The sequence below is a fragment of the Dipodomys ordii genome, unplaced genomic scaffold (assembly GCF_000151885.1).
Source record: "Dipodomys ordii isolate 6190 unplaced genomic scaffold, Dord_2.0 Scaffold77, whole genome shotgun sequence".
Taxonomy (NCBI): Eukaryota; Metazoa; Chordata; class Mammalia; order Rodentia; family Heteromyidae; genus Dipodomys; species Dipodomys ordii.
Genome location: NW_012267293.1, coordinates 296,917 through 317,490, shown reverse-complemented (window position 1 = coordinate 317,490; position 20,574 = coordinate 296,917). Strand labels below are relative to the sequence as shown.

Sequence of the window (20,574 nt, the reverse complement as noted above, 5' to 3'; positions counted from 1 at the left end):
GCACTTGGCTTTTCTGTGGCAGCAGCCGAGCCCGGCCCCGGAGCACGGAGCGTCCCCGTCCTCGGCGCCAGAGTCCCGCTCTGTCCCTGCGTACCTGGGCTCCCCGCGGCCTCGGGAAAGGGAGGCTGGGCGCCCGGGGGTCCGGGCGCGCTCCAGGCCTCCGGCCCTGCGAGTGGACGCGCAGATGCAGCAGCCCTGTGAGACCGGGTGGGCGGAGGCCCCACCCCACGCTGACGTCAACGGACACAGGCCAGGCCGCTGGGGGCGGGGCGTCAAACGGGGGGGGGGGTTGGCGGGCAGGCCACCGGATATTGGGAGGAGGGGCTTCCGGGGAGGAGGAGAGAGGGGAGAAAGGCGGCAAGCGGAGCAGTGCCCGGGCTCTCACCAGGCCGGAGGGGAGACAGGGCGAGAGGCCCGCAGAGGTCAGAGAGGCCGGCGGAGAGCGAGGAGGCGAAGAGGAGGGAGAGGTGGAGAGGCCGAACTCGGCCCCTCGGGGCTGCACTGCTCCCAGTTCTGAGGTACCCGGGACGGGGCGGCAGGCCGACTGTGCGCCGCCGGCCCCGCGCCCGGCCCCCGCCCCGCGCAGCCTGCAGAAGACCCCGTGGGCATGGCCGTCTGTCTTCCGCCCGCTGGACCGGACCGGGACGGGCGGCGGGCCTGCGGGGCCTCGGCCGCCACCGGTAGGCACAGAGGCGGTTGTGCAGCTGCGCGGAAGACTTCAGATTAGCAGGTAGCCAAGGCACGCGGCGGCGCCTGTCCGCTGAGAAGCCACGCACAGACCCTGTGCGTGCGCGCGCTCCGCACCGAGCTCCCGGGCTGGCACCCCCCGGGGGGCTGCTTCGTGCATTAGGCCCGTGGGCCGCACCCCAGGGCCCTCGGCCCCCGGTCACTGAGAGCCTTTTCCATTTAACCACGCACTTCGCTATGACCTTTTTTTTTTTTTTTGCAATTTCAAGTGCAACAGCCAAGCGGCCCAATTTCATGTTCCTTTAGAATCTGATGGATACAGAATCTGTTCTTGGCGCAGAGGTCAGCAATGTCAGCATGTTATTTTTTCTTTCTTTCCTGTTTCCTTAGTTAAGGACTTCCACCTTTTCTCCAGATTCTCTGCCCCATCTTCAGGCCCATTTCCAAGCAAAAAAGAGTGAGTTGACCCAAGTCCCGAAGCAGCCGGGAGCTAGGACAGCTGCTCCCGAGTGACTGGCAGTGAGTCTGGCCACAGTGGGCTCACTGGACAGAAGGCCCATTAATGTCTTGGCTGAGACAGAGCATGACAGTGCAGATTCCATCACACAACAATCTTGCCAATTATTATTTCTTAAACTTTGTTTTGCTGTTTAATTTTTGGAGCTATTTATGTACCCTAGATTTGAATCGTTGAACAATAAATAGCTAGCCAAGATTTCCTCCCAATCTGTGGGTTGTCTTGTGACTCTAGTGTTTTCTCTACTGTAAAGAAGCTTTTTAGTACAATCCCATCTGTCAATTCTTGCTTTTTTTCTGAGCATTGAAGATTCCTGCATATGAAATTCTTACCTGTGTATCTTCAAACACCTTCCTTATTTTCCTCTAGTACTTTCACAGCTTTAGGCCTTGAGACCTTTGATCATTTTGCATGGATTTTTGTACAGGGTGAGAAATGAAGGGCTATTTCCACTCTTCTGCATGTGGTATCCAGTGTCTTCAATACCATTTGTTCAAGAGATTGTGTCTTTTCTCCAATGTATGTTTGGGGCACCTGGGTCAAAGTTAGATGCATGTACCTTTGTGGCCTGGGTTTGAGGTCTTCTATTCCATCAGTCTTTGTGCTCTTTTGGTGGCTATGGCGATGTAGCGATGTAGTGATCATATCGACACCTCCAGTGTTGTGCTGGAGATTGCTTTTGCTTTCATATGGATTTTAGGATCATTTTTTTTCAATCCTATGAAAAGTGGCTCTTGCATCAGTGGGGATCACCTCAAAGCTCGGGGTTGCTTAGGTGGTATGGCCGGCCACACCATGCTGATTCTGTTCATCTATGAGCACTGTGTAGTCTGGGTCTTTCTGTGTAGTCTTCTTCAGTTTGATAGTTTTCTTTGTAGTGAAATGTAAATCGGACTAGAAATACCTGCAGTATACATCTTACAGCAGCACTACTTATAACAGTCAAACTATAGGATCAGCCCAGAAATTCATAAGCTGATTAATGGATAAAGAATATATGGTACATATATATACAATGAAGTGTTCGATAAAAATAGTGAAATTATGTCATTTACCAAACAATGGGTAGAACTGGAAATTGTCATATTAAGTGAAATAAGCCAGGAGACACTATATGTGTGGGATCTATAGACATGTCACATGTGTAAAATGGGGCCCTAGGGGGTGAGGATGAGCAGGAGGGTGAAAGTTGTGTATGACTGAAGTGGCTCATACATGTTTGTGAAAAGAGAATCCATCTTTTATAAACATTAAAACTTTTTAAAGAGAGATGAGCTGAATTGAAACCCCTTTGTTAACCTACTCAAAAATAATTCAAAAAATCAATTATAAAAAAATTAGAATAAGTGGGAGAGGAGGATACAGAATAATAATAGAGGTGGCAAATTTGATCTAAGTACATTATGTGCATGTGTGGTAATACCACAGTGAACCCTTATGCAATTAATACATATTAATAAAACAAAGAAAAAAGAACCATGAGTGGGTAGACAAATGAAGAGAGGTGCAAAATTAAGGGGAACACACGCACACGCACACACACACCCTGAGCAATGTAGCAGAAAACAAGTCTGATTCCACATATAGGAGCACAGAAGTCACCCTCTCTTCTGACAAACACCGAGCAACCTGGAAATCAGTACTTCATTCTGGTTCCATGAAGGGGGCTTGGGGCAGCTCCCTAGGCCTAGAGACAGGCCAGCAGATGCAAGCCCTAGCTGCTAGAGCAGAGACAGGTAAAACTGAGCTGTCACTGATAAATCCCTGCAGCTCAGGAAGGCTGTGGGCACACAGAGCTGTGAGACTTGCCCTGTCTGGCCTCTGGCACAGGGAGGGAAGGGGAAGTTCTAGAGCATGGCTCTGTGTCTGCTCTCCAAAGCCAGGCTGTCCCCAGGGAAAACTAGCTGACCAGAGTCCCTCTATGTAGAGTAGATCAGAGCTCAACGAACCAGAGAAAGATATACCCCACACCAACTGGCCTGTGCCACCAGGGACCGGGGGCTGGAGAGCATGTAACAGCTGCTGCCCAAACTCCCGGAGGGATGCCAATGTCCCCCAACCAGCACTCCACAATCAGACATAACTGAATTCTAACAAAAATAACACAAGCAAACTACAAGGTAAAATAACAACAACAATAAATAGTTTGAAGAAGCACAGCCAGCATCAGTACTGATTCAGACATGGCAGAAATTACAAGATGTGGAATTTAAAATGCCTGTGATTAACACAGTAAAAGGATCTAAGGGGGGGGGCGGTGGGCAGACAGAAATTACTGCTGGAGATCAAAAGTGCTGTAGCAAGGTAGCAAAAAACTCTATAGACAACACAGGAGCAGCACAGACAGTACAGAAACTCACAGGATATCCAACACTGAGCTGAGATCTAATGTAAACCATGCAGGAAGCCGTGTGTGCATGCATGTGTGTGTGCATGCGCACGTGCATGGGTGTTCAATAACTGGATCACGTGTGCCCTCTGGTGGGACTTCAGGGGAAGGGGCTCCTGAGAATCTGCACCTTCCTCACAACCTAAAAGTTGGTCTTTTTAGAAATAAGTCTTCAAAAACATCTGTACATACAATCACAAAAGTCTCAGTTTTTATCATGTTTCTGAAAGAAGAGCTAGCGTCAAGTGGATGCCCAGAGAATAGAACTAGAATCACGTGGATGCCCAGAGAATAGAGCTAGTGTCACATGGATGCTTAGAGAATAAAGCTAGCACCACACAGACGCCAGGCTGTGCCAACCAGCCACATAGTCATTTGCAGTCAGTGCTGTTGGACACCAAAAGTTTCTGCCCAGTCAGTGGAGGACTGGTCACAAGGTCAGAGGCTGCCCAAAGCCCTCTCACTTTCATAGGTCATCTAAATTGTGCTAATGTGGGCATATATAAATATAAATCATATACAGTGCTTCAGAGTCTCTAAAGGAAAACCAAGTAAGTGGGAACATACTATGAAATTCCAAGTGCACTGGGATTGACAGAGCTTGGTCAGTATGTGGAGGGGAACAGGCACCACTTTGTAAACATCACACCACTTGGGATGAACTCCATGTCCATGTCCACATGAACCGCACCCCACTCGGGATAAGCTCCTCATCCATGTGAACCGCAACCCCACTCGGGATGAACTCCTCATCCACATGAACTGCATCCCACTCGGGATGAATTCCATATCCACGTGAACTGCATCCCACTCGGGATGAATTCCTCATCCACATGAACCACACCCCATTCAGGATGAGCTCCTCATCCACGTGAACCGCACCCAACTTGGGATGACCTCCTCATCAGTGAACTGCACCCCACCCTGGATGAGTTCCTCATCAGTGAACCGCACCCCACTCAGGATGAGCTCCCCATCCACGTGAACCGCACCCCACTTGGGATGAACTCATCAGTGAACTGCAACCCCACTTGGGATGAACTCCTCGTCCACATAAACTGCACCCCACTTGGGATGAACTCCTCATCCACGTGAACTGCACCCCACTCGGGATGAATTCCTCATCCACGTGAACTGCATCCCACTTGGGATGAGCTCCCCATCCACATGAACTGCACCCCACTCGGGATGAACTCATCGATGTGAACTGCACCCCACTCGGGATGAGCTCCTCATCCACGTGAATCGACCCCACTCGGGATGAACTCCTCATTCACGTGAACTGCACCCCACTCAGGATGGGCTCCCCATACACGTGAACCCCACCCTACTTGGGATGAGCTCCTCAGGCACCACGGAGGGTTGGTGGCCCACAGAGAAGCTACTAGGGAGGGCTGGTCAGCCACAGCAAGCAGGAGATAGGCTCTCACAGTAACAGCCCTTAAAAAACAGTTAAAGGAATCAAGTGAGGGCAGGAGATGGAAGAAAAAGAAGGAGGAAAGGAAGGAAAGTGGCAATGAGCATCATCCCATCAGTTGAGGCCTGGACAGGAAAGCCAAGGAGGAACGTGCCTTTGCTGGCTTCTTGCTGCCTATGCCAGGCACTGGTCTGTCCTGCCCCTGAAACCAATGCACCTTTCTGGCAACATACTTGAAGATTTCTCATTTTTACTCTCAGAGCGAAAATGGGGTAAAATTTGACATGGCACTCAATAAATAAACTAAATGGACATCTAATGAATTAGTGAAGGACACAGAATTATCTGCTAGATTCTATGTCAGATCTAGAGCTTCCTGTTATGGGTTAAGAGCACTACTCAGTAGGCATCCCTGTTCCTTGAAGACTGCCCCTGGCACCTCTGGACTCCACAACCTCCTCACTACAACTAGCAGGGATCCAGGCTGAACAGTAGACTGCTGAGGACCACATGATGGGAACCCACCACTGGGCCTAAGCCCAGGCAGGACACAAGACCACCCCCATACCATAGAGCTTTAAAACTGACCAGGACCAGTTCTACTATTTGCACCATCTGGATCTAAAAGTTGCCAAATGCAAAATCTGACAGATCCATCCAGTGAATCACACTCCACCACCACTGAACTTAAGATACAATCTGAATGACCCCAACAATCTCTGAACCCAAATGCATACGTCATCATGAAACATTACAAAATTCATGAACAATCAAGAAAATAACCCAAGTTGAAAAGCCAAAACACTGCAGGGAAAACCCCAGTGAAAGTGAAGAAGAAGAGATGGAGGACAAAAGGGACCATTAAAGCAATGAGAGAACTGGCTGACAAAAGGAAGGAAATGGGGAAACACTTAAACTATTTCCCCTGAAATCAGGAACAAGGCAAGGATGCCCACTCTCTCCACTCCTCTTGAATATAGTCCTGGAATTCCTAGACAGAGCAATAAGGCAAGAAAAGGACCTAAAAGGGATCCACATAGAGAAAGAAAAAATCAAATTACCTCTATTTGCAGACCACATGATCTTTATACCTAAAGGACCCAAAGTCTCTGTCCCCATGCTCCTAGAGCTGATCAACCACTTTGGCAAAGTATAAAGACACAAAATTAACCCACAAAAATCAGTAGCCTTAAAAAAAATCAGTAGCCTTTCTGTATGTCAATAATCAACTCCATTTGCAATAGCCTCAAAAAAAAAAACTAGGAAAAAAGCTAACCAACGATGCAAAAGATCTTTATAGTGAAAATTATAAAAATCTGAAGAAAAAATCAAAAGGACACCAGGAAATGGAAAGACCTTCCATGTTGATAGAATCAATACTGTGAAAATGGCCAAACTGCCAAAAATTATATACAAATTCAATGTTATCCGCATCAAAATCCCAATGACATTTTTCACCAAGACAAAAATAATCCAAAAATTCATGCAGGCCAACAAAAGACCTAGAATAGTCAAAGCAATTCTAGGAAAAAAAGTAATACCAGCTCTACTACAAAGCTATAATAATAGAAACAGCTTGGTATTGGCACAGAAATAGACCCAAAGATCAATAGGACATATAGAAGACCCAGAAGTAAACCCATACACTTACAGTTATCTGTATTTGATAAGGGATCCGAAGACACACAGAGTAAAAATAGCCTCTTCAATAGTTGGTGTTGGGAAAACTGGGCATCCATGTACAGAAAACTGAAAGTGGGAACCTTTTTGTCACCATGCAATAATGTCAACTCCATCAAAGACACCGGGACATGATAAATTATACAGGATTCTAGATACACACAGTGAGACCAAAAGAGAATGCTGTTGAGAAAAACACAAAAGTACAATACCAAAGTGGAACTTCATAAGTATATTTTATATACACACACACACACACACACACACACACACACACACACACACACACACACACACACACACACACACACACACACACACACACCAAAATGTAAAAACAAGATCTCTTGTTTTAATTTTTTTGTTGGTCCTGGGGCTTGAACTCTGGGCCTGGGCACTGTCCTTGTGCTCTTCAGCTCAAGGCAAGCTCACTATACCGCTTGAGCCACATCGCCACTTCCGTTTTTCTAGTGGTTTATTGGAGATAAGAGTCTCACGGACTTTTCTGCCCAGGCTGGCTTTGAACCGTGATCCTCAGATCTCAGCCTCCTGAGTAGCTAGGATTATAGGCATGAGCCACTGGCGCCTGGCTTTCATTTTTATTTTTTGATGATTCTGTCTTCTAAATGTATGTATATTCAGGTGTATATCTTTGGGAGGTGCAGGGGAGCATACAAAGCTCAAAGCCAAAGGATGAAAAAGTGAACAGTGGAGGGCACTGGACACTGATGAAAGTGAAATGTACCATTTGCGGGAGAGAGAGAGTGAGGGAACAAGACACTGTAGGAAAGGAAATGCACTCATTACTGACTCATGAAATTGTAATCCCTCTGTACCTTCTATAATAACAATAAAGTAAATTAACATAAAAAGAAAAAATATATATTAACACATATATTTAGTATAATCTATTACATATGGTATATAATAGATAAATATGCAATTTACTTTATGTGAAACAATCATTTCTTAACATGTATTTGAAGTAACTCAATTATGTTTTGCCAACTCTGATGAAAGCAATTGGACTTAAGAATAGTCTCACCTAACCACCTTGGTCCTACTGTTGTCAGTTTCTTTTATTTCTTTAATGAATAGTTCCATTGGATCACATGTGTATCTTTCCCACATACTTTATGAAGATCAGTTGAGGAGATCAGGCAAGGCCAAAGGAAACAATGATGAAGAGTTCAACATGCCTTTGTTCCTGAAGAAATCAGTGCGCACCATGCTAGGAGTTTATGCTGCGGTCAGACCCGGTGAGGTTGGCTGGGTCAGGCCTGGGCTCTGGTGTAGGGTTGTGTTTTGAGTTGTTTGGTAGGATACAATTGAACATGTTACTTCTCACCATGCCACTGCTCTTAGTCTATCTCAATAAGACTTTTATTTGGGCCTTCCAAGGAATCCTCTCCCTGTTGACCAGTGATGGCCAGTGATGGCCATAAAGAGATATGATGCCTGAACCAGCATACCCATCCTCTACCTCACAGGAAAGCACAGCTCAGGACCCAGCCACAGCAATAGTTCAGAATATTTGACAGTGATATCCTGCCGAGAGAAGCAGGGCTCCAGCACCTGCACAGCATCACCTCGGCACTGTCACCGGAAAGAACACACCCCTCAGCTCACGCCCTAAGGACGGCAAAGACAGACCAAGGCCTAAGAAGGGCTGGGGTGTGGGCAAAGACAGACCAAGGCCTAAGAAGGGCTGGGGTGTGATGGGCCTGGTGGGCAGCACCGTGGGACCCCTACTGATTCTGTCTCCTCAGCAGTAAGTCCAGGCCAGGCCAGCAACGGCGGGTCGCTCACGGCCTGGCATGCAACCACAGACTGCTAGACCTGCACAGACACTACCGGTAACACTCTCTGAGACTTACAGAAAATGTCGCCATTGATTTCTTCCCAATAAAGGCTTATTTCCTAATTTCCTCAATATTCAATAGCAACTGGTGTGTAATTTCAAATATAAAATGTCACCAGGATACAAACAGATTTGTAAAATGTGAAGCAAGGCCATATCTAACAGATACCACTCACACAAGCCAACTTACCTAGGGAGCTGGGGTTGAATGTCACCACAGTGTCCACGTCCACACCACACAGAAAACCTCCCACACCACTTACCACAGTACCCACCTCCACACCATAAAGACCACCTCAGAGGACACCACGGTGCCTGCATCCACCCACCTACCTGAGGACACCACAGTGCTTGCGTCCACACCACACAGACCACCTACCTGAAGACTATCACTGTGTCCACATCCACACCACACAGACCACCTCCCAGAGGACACCACGGTGCCCGTGTCCACACCACACAGACCACCTCCCAGAGGACACCACGGTGCCCGTGTCCACACCACACAGACCACCTCCCAGAGGACCACCACGGTGCCCGTGTCCACACCACACAGACCTACCTGAAGGGCTGCAGGGTTGAAGGCCACCGCGGTGACAGTTCCCGAGTGTCCTGGCAGCCGGTAGGAAAAGGTGCTTATGCCCATTTCATACATGTAAGCCTAGGAGACAAGAGGGCAGAGAGTAGGGCTGGCCAGTACATCCACCTGACAACCACAGGCAAAAGTGAGCTTTTTATCCAATCTTCCCCAACAGAGTGGGAAGACAAGTAGCAGCCCCTCCTGTGCTTCCATGAATCAGCCTACAACTCCAGGCAGAGCTGCATGTGTGGCTTTGCCTCTATGAATCAGCCTGCAACTCGAGGCAGAGCTGAATGCATGGCTTTGCTTCCTTGAATCAGCCTGCAACTCAAGGCAGAGATGCATGCATGGCTTTGCTTCAAAGCATCAGGCTGGAGCTGATCTTCCAGCATCAGCCTGGAAGATGTTTTCTAGAACTGACAGTTGAAAGCCTTCATAATGGAGTTCGTTCATGCCCCACATGAGTGAGTGTGTGCACATCAGACTCCCTTCACTTTGCCTCAGGACTCATCCTGATGTGACCTGAGGGATGAATTGGCCAGCACACAGCCAAACCTACCACACACTTTCTCCAGGTTTTCCAGTAATCCAAGTGCCACTGGCAGGAGGGAAAGCTCAGAGCGGGCTCCTGTGCTCAGGGAAGCCACCTCAACACCAAAGCATATCCTTCACACCTGACCTCAACACCAGACATCACACTTCACACTCAAACTCAACACCAAAGCACACCCTTCACACCTGACCTCAACACCAGAGATTATCCTTCACATGTGACCTCAACACCAGAGCACATCCTTCACACCTGACCTCAATACCAGAGATCACACCTCACACCCGAACTCAACACCAGAGCACACCATTGACACCCGACCTCAATACCAGAGATCACACTTCACTCCCGAACTAAACACCAGAGATCACACTTCACTCCCGAACTAAACACCAGAGATCACACTTCACTCCCGAACTAAACACCAGAGATCACACTTCACACCCAAACTAAACACCAGCACACACCCTTCACACCTGACTTCAACACCAGAGCACACCCTTCACACCTGACCTAAACACCAGAGCACACCTTTCACACTCAGACTCAAAACCAGAGCACACCCTTCACACCTCATCTCAACACAACATCACACTTCACACCCAAGCTCAACAACAGAGCACACCCATCACACCTGATCTCAACACCAGAGATCATCCTTCACACCTGACCTCAACACCAGAACACATCATTCACACCTGAACTCAACACAAGAACACACCCTTCACACCTGACCTCAACAACAGAACACACCCTTCACACCTGTTCTCAACACCAGAACACACCCTTCACACCTGACCTCAACACCAGAACACAGCCTTCACACCTGACCTCAATACCAGAGATCAACTTCACACCCGAACTCAACACCAGAACGCACCCTTCACACCTGCTCTCCACACCAGAGCACACCCTTCACACTCAAACTCAAAACCAGAACACACCCTTCACACCTGACGTCAACACCAGAGATCATCCTTCATACCTGACCTCAATACCAGAAATCATCCTTCACACCTAACCTCAACACCAGAGATCACACTTCACACCCGAACTCAACAGCAGAACACACCCTTCACACCTGACCTCAACACCAGAGATCACACTTCATACCTGAACTCAACACCAGAACACACCCTTCACACCTGACCTCAACACCAGAGATCACACTCCACACCTGACCTCAACACCAGAGATCACCCTTCAAACCTGAACTCAACACCAGAGATCACCCTTCACACCTGACTTCAACACCAGAGATCATCCTTCACACCTGACCTCAACACCAGGATCACACTTCATACCCGAACTCAACACCAGAACACACCCTTCACACCTAACCTCAACACCAGAGATCACACTCCACACCTGACCTCAATACCAGAGATCATCCTTCACACCTGACCTCAACACCAGGATCACACTTCATACCCGAACTCAACACCAGAGATCATCCTTCACAGCTGAACTCAACACCAGAGCACACCCTTCACACCTGACCTCAACACCAGAGCACACCCTTCACACCTGACCTCAACACCAGAGCACACCCTACCTCAACACCAGAGATCATCCTTCACACCTGACCTCAACACCAGAACACACCCTTCACACCTTACCTCAACACCAGAACACACCCTTCACACCTGACCTCAACACCAGAGCACACCCTTCACACCTGACCTCAACACCAGAGCACACCCTTCACACCTGACCTCAACACCAGAGCACACCCTTCACACCTGACCTCAACACCAGAGATCACACTTCACACCTGACCTCAACACCAGAGCATCCCCTCACACCTGACCTCAACACCAGAGATCACACTTCACACCTGACCTCAACACCAGAGCACACCCTTCACACCTGACCTCAACACCAGAGCACTCCCTTCACACCTGACCTCAACACCAGAGATCACCCTTCACACCTGACCTCAACACCAGAGCACACCCTTCACACCTGACCTCAACACCAGAGCACACCCTTCACACCTGACCTCAACACCAGAGCACACCCTTCACACCTGACCTCAACACCAGAGCACACCCTTCACAACTGACCTCAACACCAGAGATCACACTTCACACCTGACCTCAACACCAGAGATCAACCTTCACACCTGACCTCAACACCAGAACACAGCCTTCACACCTGACCTCAACACCAGAGCACACCCTTCACACCTGACCTCAACACCAGAGCACACCCTCACATCTGACCTTCTCAGTGACCTTAGTGAGCTGGAGAGGGGACACAGTCACCGGCATGACCATGTCACTCCAAGAGACACTGGTTCCCAAAGGCCAACTGGACCCCAGGCACAGGTATGATGTAACATTTGATGGACTGCTTATTATTATCTTGTAACTAAGATGGAGCAGGGCATGAAACACAATGTTCCCATGCAGTGCACACTCGTGTCTGTGAAGTATTTACCAATGGGTCAGAAAATGAGTCGTTGAACGATTTATCTATTTCACGTCACTAAGCATGTCAGAGCCTCTCATGTCCACCTGCTACCGATTCTAAAATACCCTTACTGTGTGAACACTGACCAACGGTGACGCATGAGCAGGATTCTTATCCTAGCACATGAAGGCTAAGAGTCTATGCGGGAGCTCATCTGGAATCCCCAAAAGCAAGGACTTGCAAGCACACGCACGTGTCTGTCCTCCGCGCCACAGGCCACAAACCGTCCGCAGGGACTGAAAGCCATGCCGCAGGGGAAGCCTCCATTTGGGCATCCTTCAAAGCAGCGCTCACACCTGCAAGGACACAAGAAGCACCCAGAGAGACAAACCAGAGGACAGAAATGAACGCGGAGCAGCAGGCTGAGCATGGCGGGGGCCAGTGAGGCCCTGCATGCCAGCAAGGCTCTGCCCCCGAGCTACATCCTGCTTAACACATGCGTGGGGATTGAGAGGTGCACTGTCAATAGCTGAAGAGAGCTCAGAAGACTAAGGGTCGTACTCATCAAGTGCAGTGCAGGGTCATTTTAATAACTGTGTGGCACTTTCCTTTGAAAAGTTGGAGACTCTCCAGCTCCTTTGGAGGGTAACCAGAGCCTTCAGTAGAGCAGTCTCTGAGCGTCAGGAGCACAGCCTGAGACAGGCGGGGCTGGGGTGGGGGACTGGGATCTTGTCCACTGGACCCGCTTACACTAAAGAGCAGAGCAAGCCTACTGCTGGCTGTACCCTTGTCCACCCCCCACACACCAATTGGAGTGTATTGTACACAATCTGTACATGCAGTGTCTGTCATCATGTAACTAGCAGAAGGTACATGCTGAAACAGGATTTCATGTTTGACATAAACACACAAACACATCCAGGACATACTGACTGATTTTAAGGTATCTCAAGAAATGCCCCTGATGGGGGAATCAGGAGTCTGTGGGGCTGGAAAAGCAGCCAGGGAGAAACACGGCCATCTGCTCCCAAGGGACCTGGGCCCAGGGCTGCTATGGGGCACATGTGATGTCCAGCAGGAATCCACCTCGTGGTGCTGAGGCCGTGAGGCCCTGACACCTCTCGGGAGCCTAACGCGGGCGACCAGCCCTCTGAGCACAAGCAGCCCCATCCCCTCATGCCAGCCACCAGCACCCCCACCGGCCCAAGTCCGTCTCCCCAGATGGTATGGATTCAGCCCAGCTCTGTGGCATGAGGGACACCGGTCAGGGTCCCTCCCGCAGAGCCGAGTGCAGCTGGCTCACCTCAGGGTCCGCAAGTCCCACAGTCTGATGGGGTCACCGATGGCCGTGGTCAGGAAAAGATTGTATGCCTGGGGCTGCTGCGTGGTAAATGACGAGCCCTGCAATCGTGGGGGAGGCTAGCTTAGCAGCACTGCACTGACCCTACCTGTAACTGCTGCAGCCAGGTGGGAAATCAACCCAAACTGTTTCTCATAGGCAACAATTTCAGTCAGATCCACCACACTGGCACTCAGCTCTGAGGTCGTATCAGGTCAAGATGCATATACGCCACCCCTATCTGAGAAGATGTTTCAGCCATGCGACCGTTAGCAATGCAACTCCACAGACCTTCCAGAACACCTGGGGCTGAGCTGGACCCCTCAGTGGCTGAGGCGTGCTTCCTCTGTACATAACACCCCTGGGAGCCAGAGGACTAGAAAGCTGTGAACAATAGCATGTACTGTTAAATAACAAGCCATACATGGTATAGCGCATGAAACATGCCCTTGCTAAACACTCGGAGTCCAAGTCTGAAGCCCCAGGACCCCTGAGCAGAGTCTATGGGGAGGGCCCCGCAGGCCACCTGAAGCAAAGGTCCTTCTGAAAGACCAGTGGTCACCGAACGCTCCTGTGTGGAAGTGAAATGATGTGGCTCCTACTGACGGACCTTTCTTCCAGGTCAAAATGGTCTAAACAAGGGTAGTGGTATGTGCCTACAGTATTAGCCTTTGACATCTGAGCCAGCCGGTACAGAGTCTGAAGCCAGCCTTGGCTACAAAGGGATAGAGGACGAGGCTCTGTTTCCAAAAACACGACCATCTCTGTACTTAGGTACCTCTCTCTCATGCTCCGTCTCATACAGGGAACCTAGCCCCCCCAAAGGATGACCTCCCCACCCCAAAATATGAGTGACATGGTAAAACAACTGGGAAGGAACCAGCGAGAGGGGGAAGGAACGGGCAGCAGGGTGAATAAGTTAGAAGTACTTTACACACATGTATGAAAAAAATGAGAACTCTAACAGCATTCTATTTGGGGAGAGGAAAATAAGAAAGTAATAGAAGAGGTTTTTTTTTTTTAATCCTAAAGCTCATTTTTTACACATATGAAAACATCACAATGAAACCTTTTGGTATAATTAATATACCCTAATAAAAACAACGAAAAGGAAAACAGAGTTAAAATACATTAAGACAAAATTTACAAAGGATATTCCTAAGAATTTATACTTCAATACACATTAAAAGCAACTCCTTGCTTATAAACAAGAACAGAGGCTTATTATGTAAGTTCAGAAGTAACAACCAGCTAGCACACACTGAGTCTGCACTCCTCCCTCTGCCAGACAGCACTCCAAAGCCCGCACCCGCTCTTCCTCCTCTTCACAAACCTAGAAACCTTGCAATACCTATTGCTAGGCAAGGGGCCAGGCCACTGTGGTACTTCTTCGCACACCCCAGGAGCTGGTCCCAAGTTAGAGCGGCCTGGTGACTTGTGACATAATATAATGATACACATTGAGATCATCTGCTAAACACTGCACCATGAGCTGGACACACACACAACACCAACAGAGACCCTGCTCACAGAAAGTCACCTCTCAGAAAGAGGCCTTCACCCTGCACAGCTAACAGACAGATAGGGGCTGAAGAAGACCAAAGAGCACAGGCATGATAAATGGGGCCAGGCCACTAAGGGGACACGTACATTTAACATTTGTGTCCATTTCAATAGGCAGTAAAGAAGAAATGTTATTTTTTTAAGTTTCAGTATAGTTTTATTTTTTATTATAAATGTATTTTTTATTGTGAAGATACTGTACAGAGGGGTTACAATTACATGGGCAAGATAATGAGCACATTTCTTACCAAGCATTGTAGCCTCCTCCTTTTCTCCCCTTTCCATCCCTTCCCAGCCTCCCCTCCCCCCACCAAAGTTGTAAACTTCGTTTTAGAAGAAATGTAGGAGAAAGGAAATATAAAATTTTAAAAGCCCAAAATAAGATCAAATGTATGAATGATGATAGTAATTGTAAGAGAAAGAAAATACACTCATATCAGAGTTCACAGAATACATTTAAATATCTATTTTAGAAGTTAAAAGTGAGACATGGAGGAAAAAACATCATATTCAAAACACAATGAGGCAAGATTCACAGCACTAGAAAATGAGGAGGGAGGAGGCAATAAAGCAAAGAAAACCTACCTGGAAATAGGTTTTAAGTGATAAAAGGAAGCATGGAATCCTGGACCCTAAAAACATGGCCTTCGGAAAATGCACAGAGCAAAAATGAATACACTGGGAAAGAGAAACTGACTGACTGCAAGCATGCTGGAAGATGTTAATACACGTCTCTCCATAACTAAAACATCAAGTATATTTTTAAAAATCAAGAATACTTGAACAATTCAAATACAGCTGACAGGTTGAGCCAACAGACACAAGAACACGCTCTTTTCATGCCTGTGCAGTATCTGTTTTTAAAACAAGCCAATAAACACAAGGCCCTAATATAGATCAAGAGCCAAAAATTAACTAGAATATGGAAATTTAACTTTTGACTTTAAAATGAAGTGATGCTTAGGTTGACGAAATGCCCTGATGACGAGGAGACCCTCAGTGCTGGGTGGAGACACTCCAGCAGTATTCAGAGAGAAATGCATTGTGGGAGAAACGTACCAAAACATATACAAGACAAACAAACAGTGGAGCTATCGGCAGGCATTACGAGAGTAGCACACTGAGCAGCCCGACACACGGGTCTGAGGATGGAGTGGTAAAGATCTGCCCCAAAGTTGGTAGCAATTATCAAAGAAGAATGAGTATGTGGGGAGGGGAGTAGAGTTTTATCTGTATCAATAATCACTTTATTTCTTTTCACAAAAATACTGAAAGATATAAAACTAATAAAGCAAAATATCAATGTGACTACTTCTGAAACCTAAAATCTCCAGTGTAACAAAATCATTTCAGTCAACTGGGCATTGTGGCTCACGCCTACAAACCTGCAATCCTGGCTATGCAGGAGGCTAAGACAAGGAGGTCATGGCTCATGCCCAGCTCAAGACAATAAAGCTTGAAAGATTCCATCTCATTCCATAAAAGTGAGGTGTGAGGGGCAGGCTTGTTATCCCAGATATACAGGAAGTACAAACAGGCATATTGAAGTCCCAGCAGGCTCGGGCAAAAATGTAAGACTCCATTCAAAGCAAGGGTGAAAAGGAGCTAGGATGTGACTCAAATGGTACAGTGGCTGCCCAGCAAGGGCACGGTCCTGAATGCAAACCCCAGCACTGCCCAAAAGAAAGGAGTTCATTAAAAAGTCTTCCATTGTTTTTCTTTCTTTCTTTCTTTCTTTTTTTTGTTTTTCAATTTAAATTGTCTATCCAGGACTAAATATTTACATCACCAAAAAGGCAAATCTCTTCTCTGGAGAGAGAACTTATCAAGTCTTAAAAATCACCTATTATCTACTTTAAAAATGTCAACTAAACAAAAAATCCTCTTGTTTTCCATATTAAAATGAGTTATTTTATGATATAATATGAACACACAGGATAACACTGTAGGAAAATACAGCCATTTCTGACATACAGGGCACTCTTGCTAACATGGTGCCGAGTGAAGTCAGCAATCCTGTTTGTCTAACCATCAAGACAGGAGTGATCTTGGGGAGTCTCACTAACCATGGTGTGCTCTGCTGGCACTCACAGACAGCTGAGCTCACAGGAGACCCTGCTTCATACTTTACCAGAACTCTGACATTTGGGTCAATTACGAAGGAGCTGAGCTATGCCTGTATTTGGACTCCCAGAATGGCAGTTCGTGAGGAGCAGCGCCCACATGCTGTGGTTGTCTGACCACTCTGATATGTACTGTGTAAATGCACAAAAATGTGAGGAGTCTTAGAAAACAGGCCATTAAGGGGGTGGGAAGCCACCTCCACCTCGTCCTGTTCCCTCACATTCCAACACACACCCGTCACATGTTTATTTTCAGGAAACAAAACCAGTTATTTCCCATAAAATCCCCAGAACTATTTTCACTAATGCAACACCTCTGTCCAAGGGCACACCATGAAGGCTGATGGCCCGGAGCGCGGCCAGGCGGCCGGCCGATGCGGCCGACGTGTCGGCAAGCTGTGCAGGGACCACAGGGGTAGCAGAGTCAAGGACAGGACACCCACACTGGAGGAGACAAAGGGGAAGGCACACTCCTTGACCTGCCCAGGGAGGGAGCAGGCCAAGGCCTGCACCAGCCGGGCTAGCTCCCCAAGCCTTCCATAGAAAGGGAACCAGCAGACACTCCTAAGTGCCCTCTGGACTTCCATCCAGGACGAGGTTCTTCCTGCCCAGCTCTGCTGTGAGGGAGCAGCCTGTCCTGGCTCTGGCGACCCTCTGAAGAGGATTCAGTCAGGAGTTTATAGCACCCCCCATTCCTCCCTCCCCCGCCTCCCAGGCCAGGGACGGCCTCAGGTCACCAGCCACAGTTCGTGCCAGGTCTTCCTGCTTCTCTGCCTGAGGTCTGATGCCAAAACCTCAGCCACACCACCAGGGCTGGCAGAACAAGGAGTAGGCATTGATTCCGAACAGCTCTTACAACAAGTGTTAGCAATGGGAGGGCAAGGGTCACAGCCAGGAACACTGACAACAGAGGCCACCGGAGTCTCCAGGCCGTGGGCTCAGGTGAGCAGGAAGCAGGGCACACTTCACAGGACACGGTGAAGAGTCTTCTCAGGAAAAATTCACCAGCCTTCATATTTGGAAAGCAATAGCTTCCATGTAATGAACTTAGCACATGTTAAGACACTTCCAAGTGTTACCTTGTCTAGTCCTCTGAGAGAGAAAAGCATTACATGTAAAAAGCTGAGTCCTTTCCCACAATGGAAACAGGCTGTGTGTGAAGGCTACGCCTGGAATCTTAGCTTCTCTGAAGGCAGAGCCAGCCCAGGGGGAAGGCCACAGAGACCCCATTTTTTCAACCAGTGAAGATGGTGGCATATATCTGTCATCTAGCTTTGTGGAAGATATAAATACGAGGCCTATAGTGCACTCAGCCCAGGCAAAAAACCCAAGACTCTGCTCAAACTGATGAAGGACATAGGGGCTAGGTGTATGGCTCAAACGGTAGAGAAGCCCTGAGTTCAAACTCCAATATAAAACATACATGCATGTGTGCGCGCGCGCGCACACACACACACACACACACACACAAAAGAAGATAGAAAAGGCACATGATGACAGTAACTAGCATTATCACACCATTTCCAAAAACAGATTCTCTTCAAAAATATAAGAAAAGTTGGTGGGAAAAGCTTAGAAGAATTGTCTTTACCACACTATACAGTCTTTACCACACTATAAAGCTATGGTTTTACTTTTTAGGTTATGGGTAAAAGCATTTAAGATTCCAAAATTCTATTTTGCATTTGTAACCTAAACATCTGCAACAATTTAAACTTTTGGATCAAATAAAAAGAAAGTAAATCTGAGTTGGCTCTCATCTACCAAGCTTCAATCTAGAAAAACTTTCAGGAACTGTCAAAAGCCTCAGGAAAATGTAAAAAATATAGCAAACAGAAGAAGAAAGTGGAAATATAATGGAAATACTGACAGACCACTTTCCAAATGTTCATTTTTACAATTTTGTGATTGGCTTTAATAAAAGTCATAAATTCAAAGGTTAAATGAGCAAAGATATCATTTTCTTAATAATTCACAAAATGCATAGGAATCAGCCGGGTGCTGGTGGTTCACACCTGTAATCCTAGCTACTTGGGAGGCTGAGATCTGAGGATCATGGGTCAAAGCCAGCCTAGGCAGGAAAGACCATGAGACTCTAATCTCAATTAACCACCAGAAAACCAGAAGTGGTACTGTGGCTCACGTGGAAGAGGGCTTGTTTTGCGCTGAAGAGCTGAGGGACAGTGCCCTGGCCCAGAGTTCAAGCCCACGACCAACAAGGGAAGAAAATGCATAAGAAACAAGAGGCAGCAAATTCCCAATGCACAGCATGACATACGTTTTAAGTATAACAGCTATAACACTAAGGACCATCATACATCAGATTTATTCACCTCCTGGTCAAAAACATTTAACTCAAAAAGTAAAATATTTGGTCAATTTAGTTAATTCTCACTTAACTGTATTATCTAAGGACTGACAGAAGCAAGAAAAATGAATCAAATATGCAACGACATGAAATTTCCAGGCAGATATGTAAACGTTAGCAACATTTACTTTGAAGTAAATTTTTGCATACTGAAATTTGAGGATACAAGAAGCCAGCCTTACTAATGAATTTATTCACATGGTTTTGGCCATTCAAAAAGTAAATAAAGTACAAGATGAAAATCTTACATTCCCAAGTGTACTGTACAACTCAGCGGATATGGAAAATTCAGTCAGTCCCGTGCTTAAATTAAGCACAATTGTGCTTAAACCTTTGTGTGATCTGCTGAAAGTATACACAAAAGTATACATACTTTGTGAAGGTATGTACCCCCAAAAGCTTGTGGTGCCTAGCAAGCAAGGTACACCTGATTGTAATCCTCCCAACCTCTACACGCATGGAATGTGCTTAATCTCAGTGGTAAAGTAAACATTTTAGGTTGTTGGAAGTCAGCATGCCTGTAGCACAAATTGGGTGACATGGGGGAAATGAACCCAAACCCACAGTCCAGTACTAAAGTATTGAACTCTGTGAACGCTGGACATTCATGACAGAATTCCGGGAGCCATGTCACCATGGATACAGAGGTCTATTGTAATACATTAAAATGTGTTCAATGTTCTCTAGATGATATTAGCTTCTAATATCCATGTGCCATCTAGTACTTAAAAAGCAACTCCTCCCTAGATTCCTTTCTCTCCTCTTTCTCTTCCTCCATCATTTATCCTCAGGCCTCACAGCTGAGCACATAACCCACAGAGCTGTCTTCATTCCACATTCTATGACTGAACCCTTAGCTGTGGTTCCAATGAACAAATACAGGTTTAGTCAATCCCTGGTTCCAAGCACAGGACAGATGCCAGGATGGTCAAGACCACAAATTGTGGTCACATACCTTAGAGATGAGCGCATGAGCGCGGCCATGTCACTAAACAGATCAGACCCACAGCTTGACTCTGCATCAAGAGAGCAACCCACAGCTTGACTCTGCATCAAGAGAGCAACTACCCACAGCTCGACTCTGC

The 20,574-nt window shown here is 47.2% G+C and overlaps 1 protein-coding gene across 1 annotated transcript in view; it reads right to left on the bottom strand.

Moving 5' to 3' along the window:
• Wdr27 (WD repeat domain 27) overlaps positions 1–20,574 on the bottom strand; it is a 102,913-nt gene that overhangs the window by 34,469 nt on the left and 47,870 nt on the right. Inside the window, 3 exon segments of the mRNA XM_013024505.1 lie at positions 9,114–9,212; positions 12,350–12,452; positions 13,400–13,497. Of these exon segments, the coding sequence (XP_012879959.1) occupies positions 9,114–9,212; positions 12,350–12,452; positions 13,400–13,497 (300 nt within the window).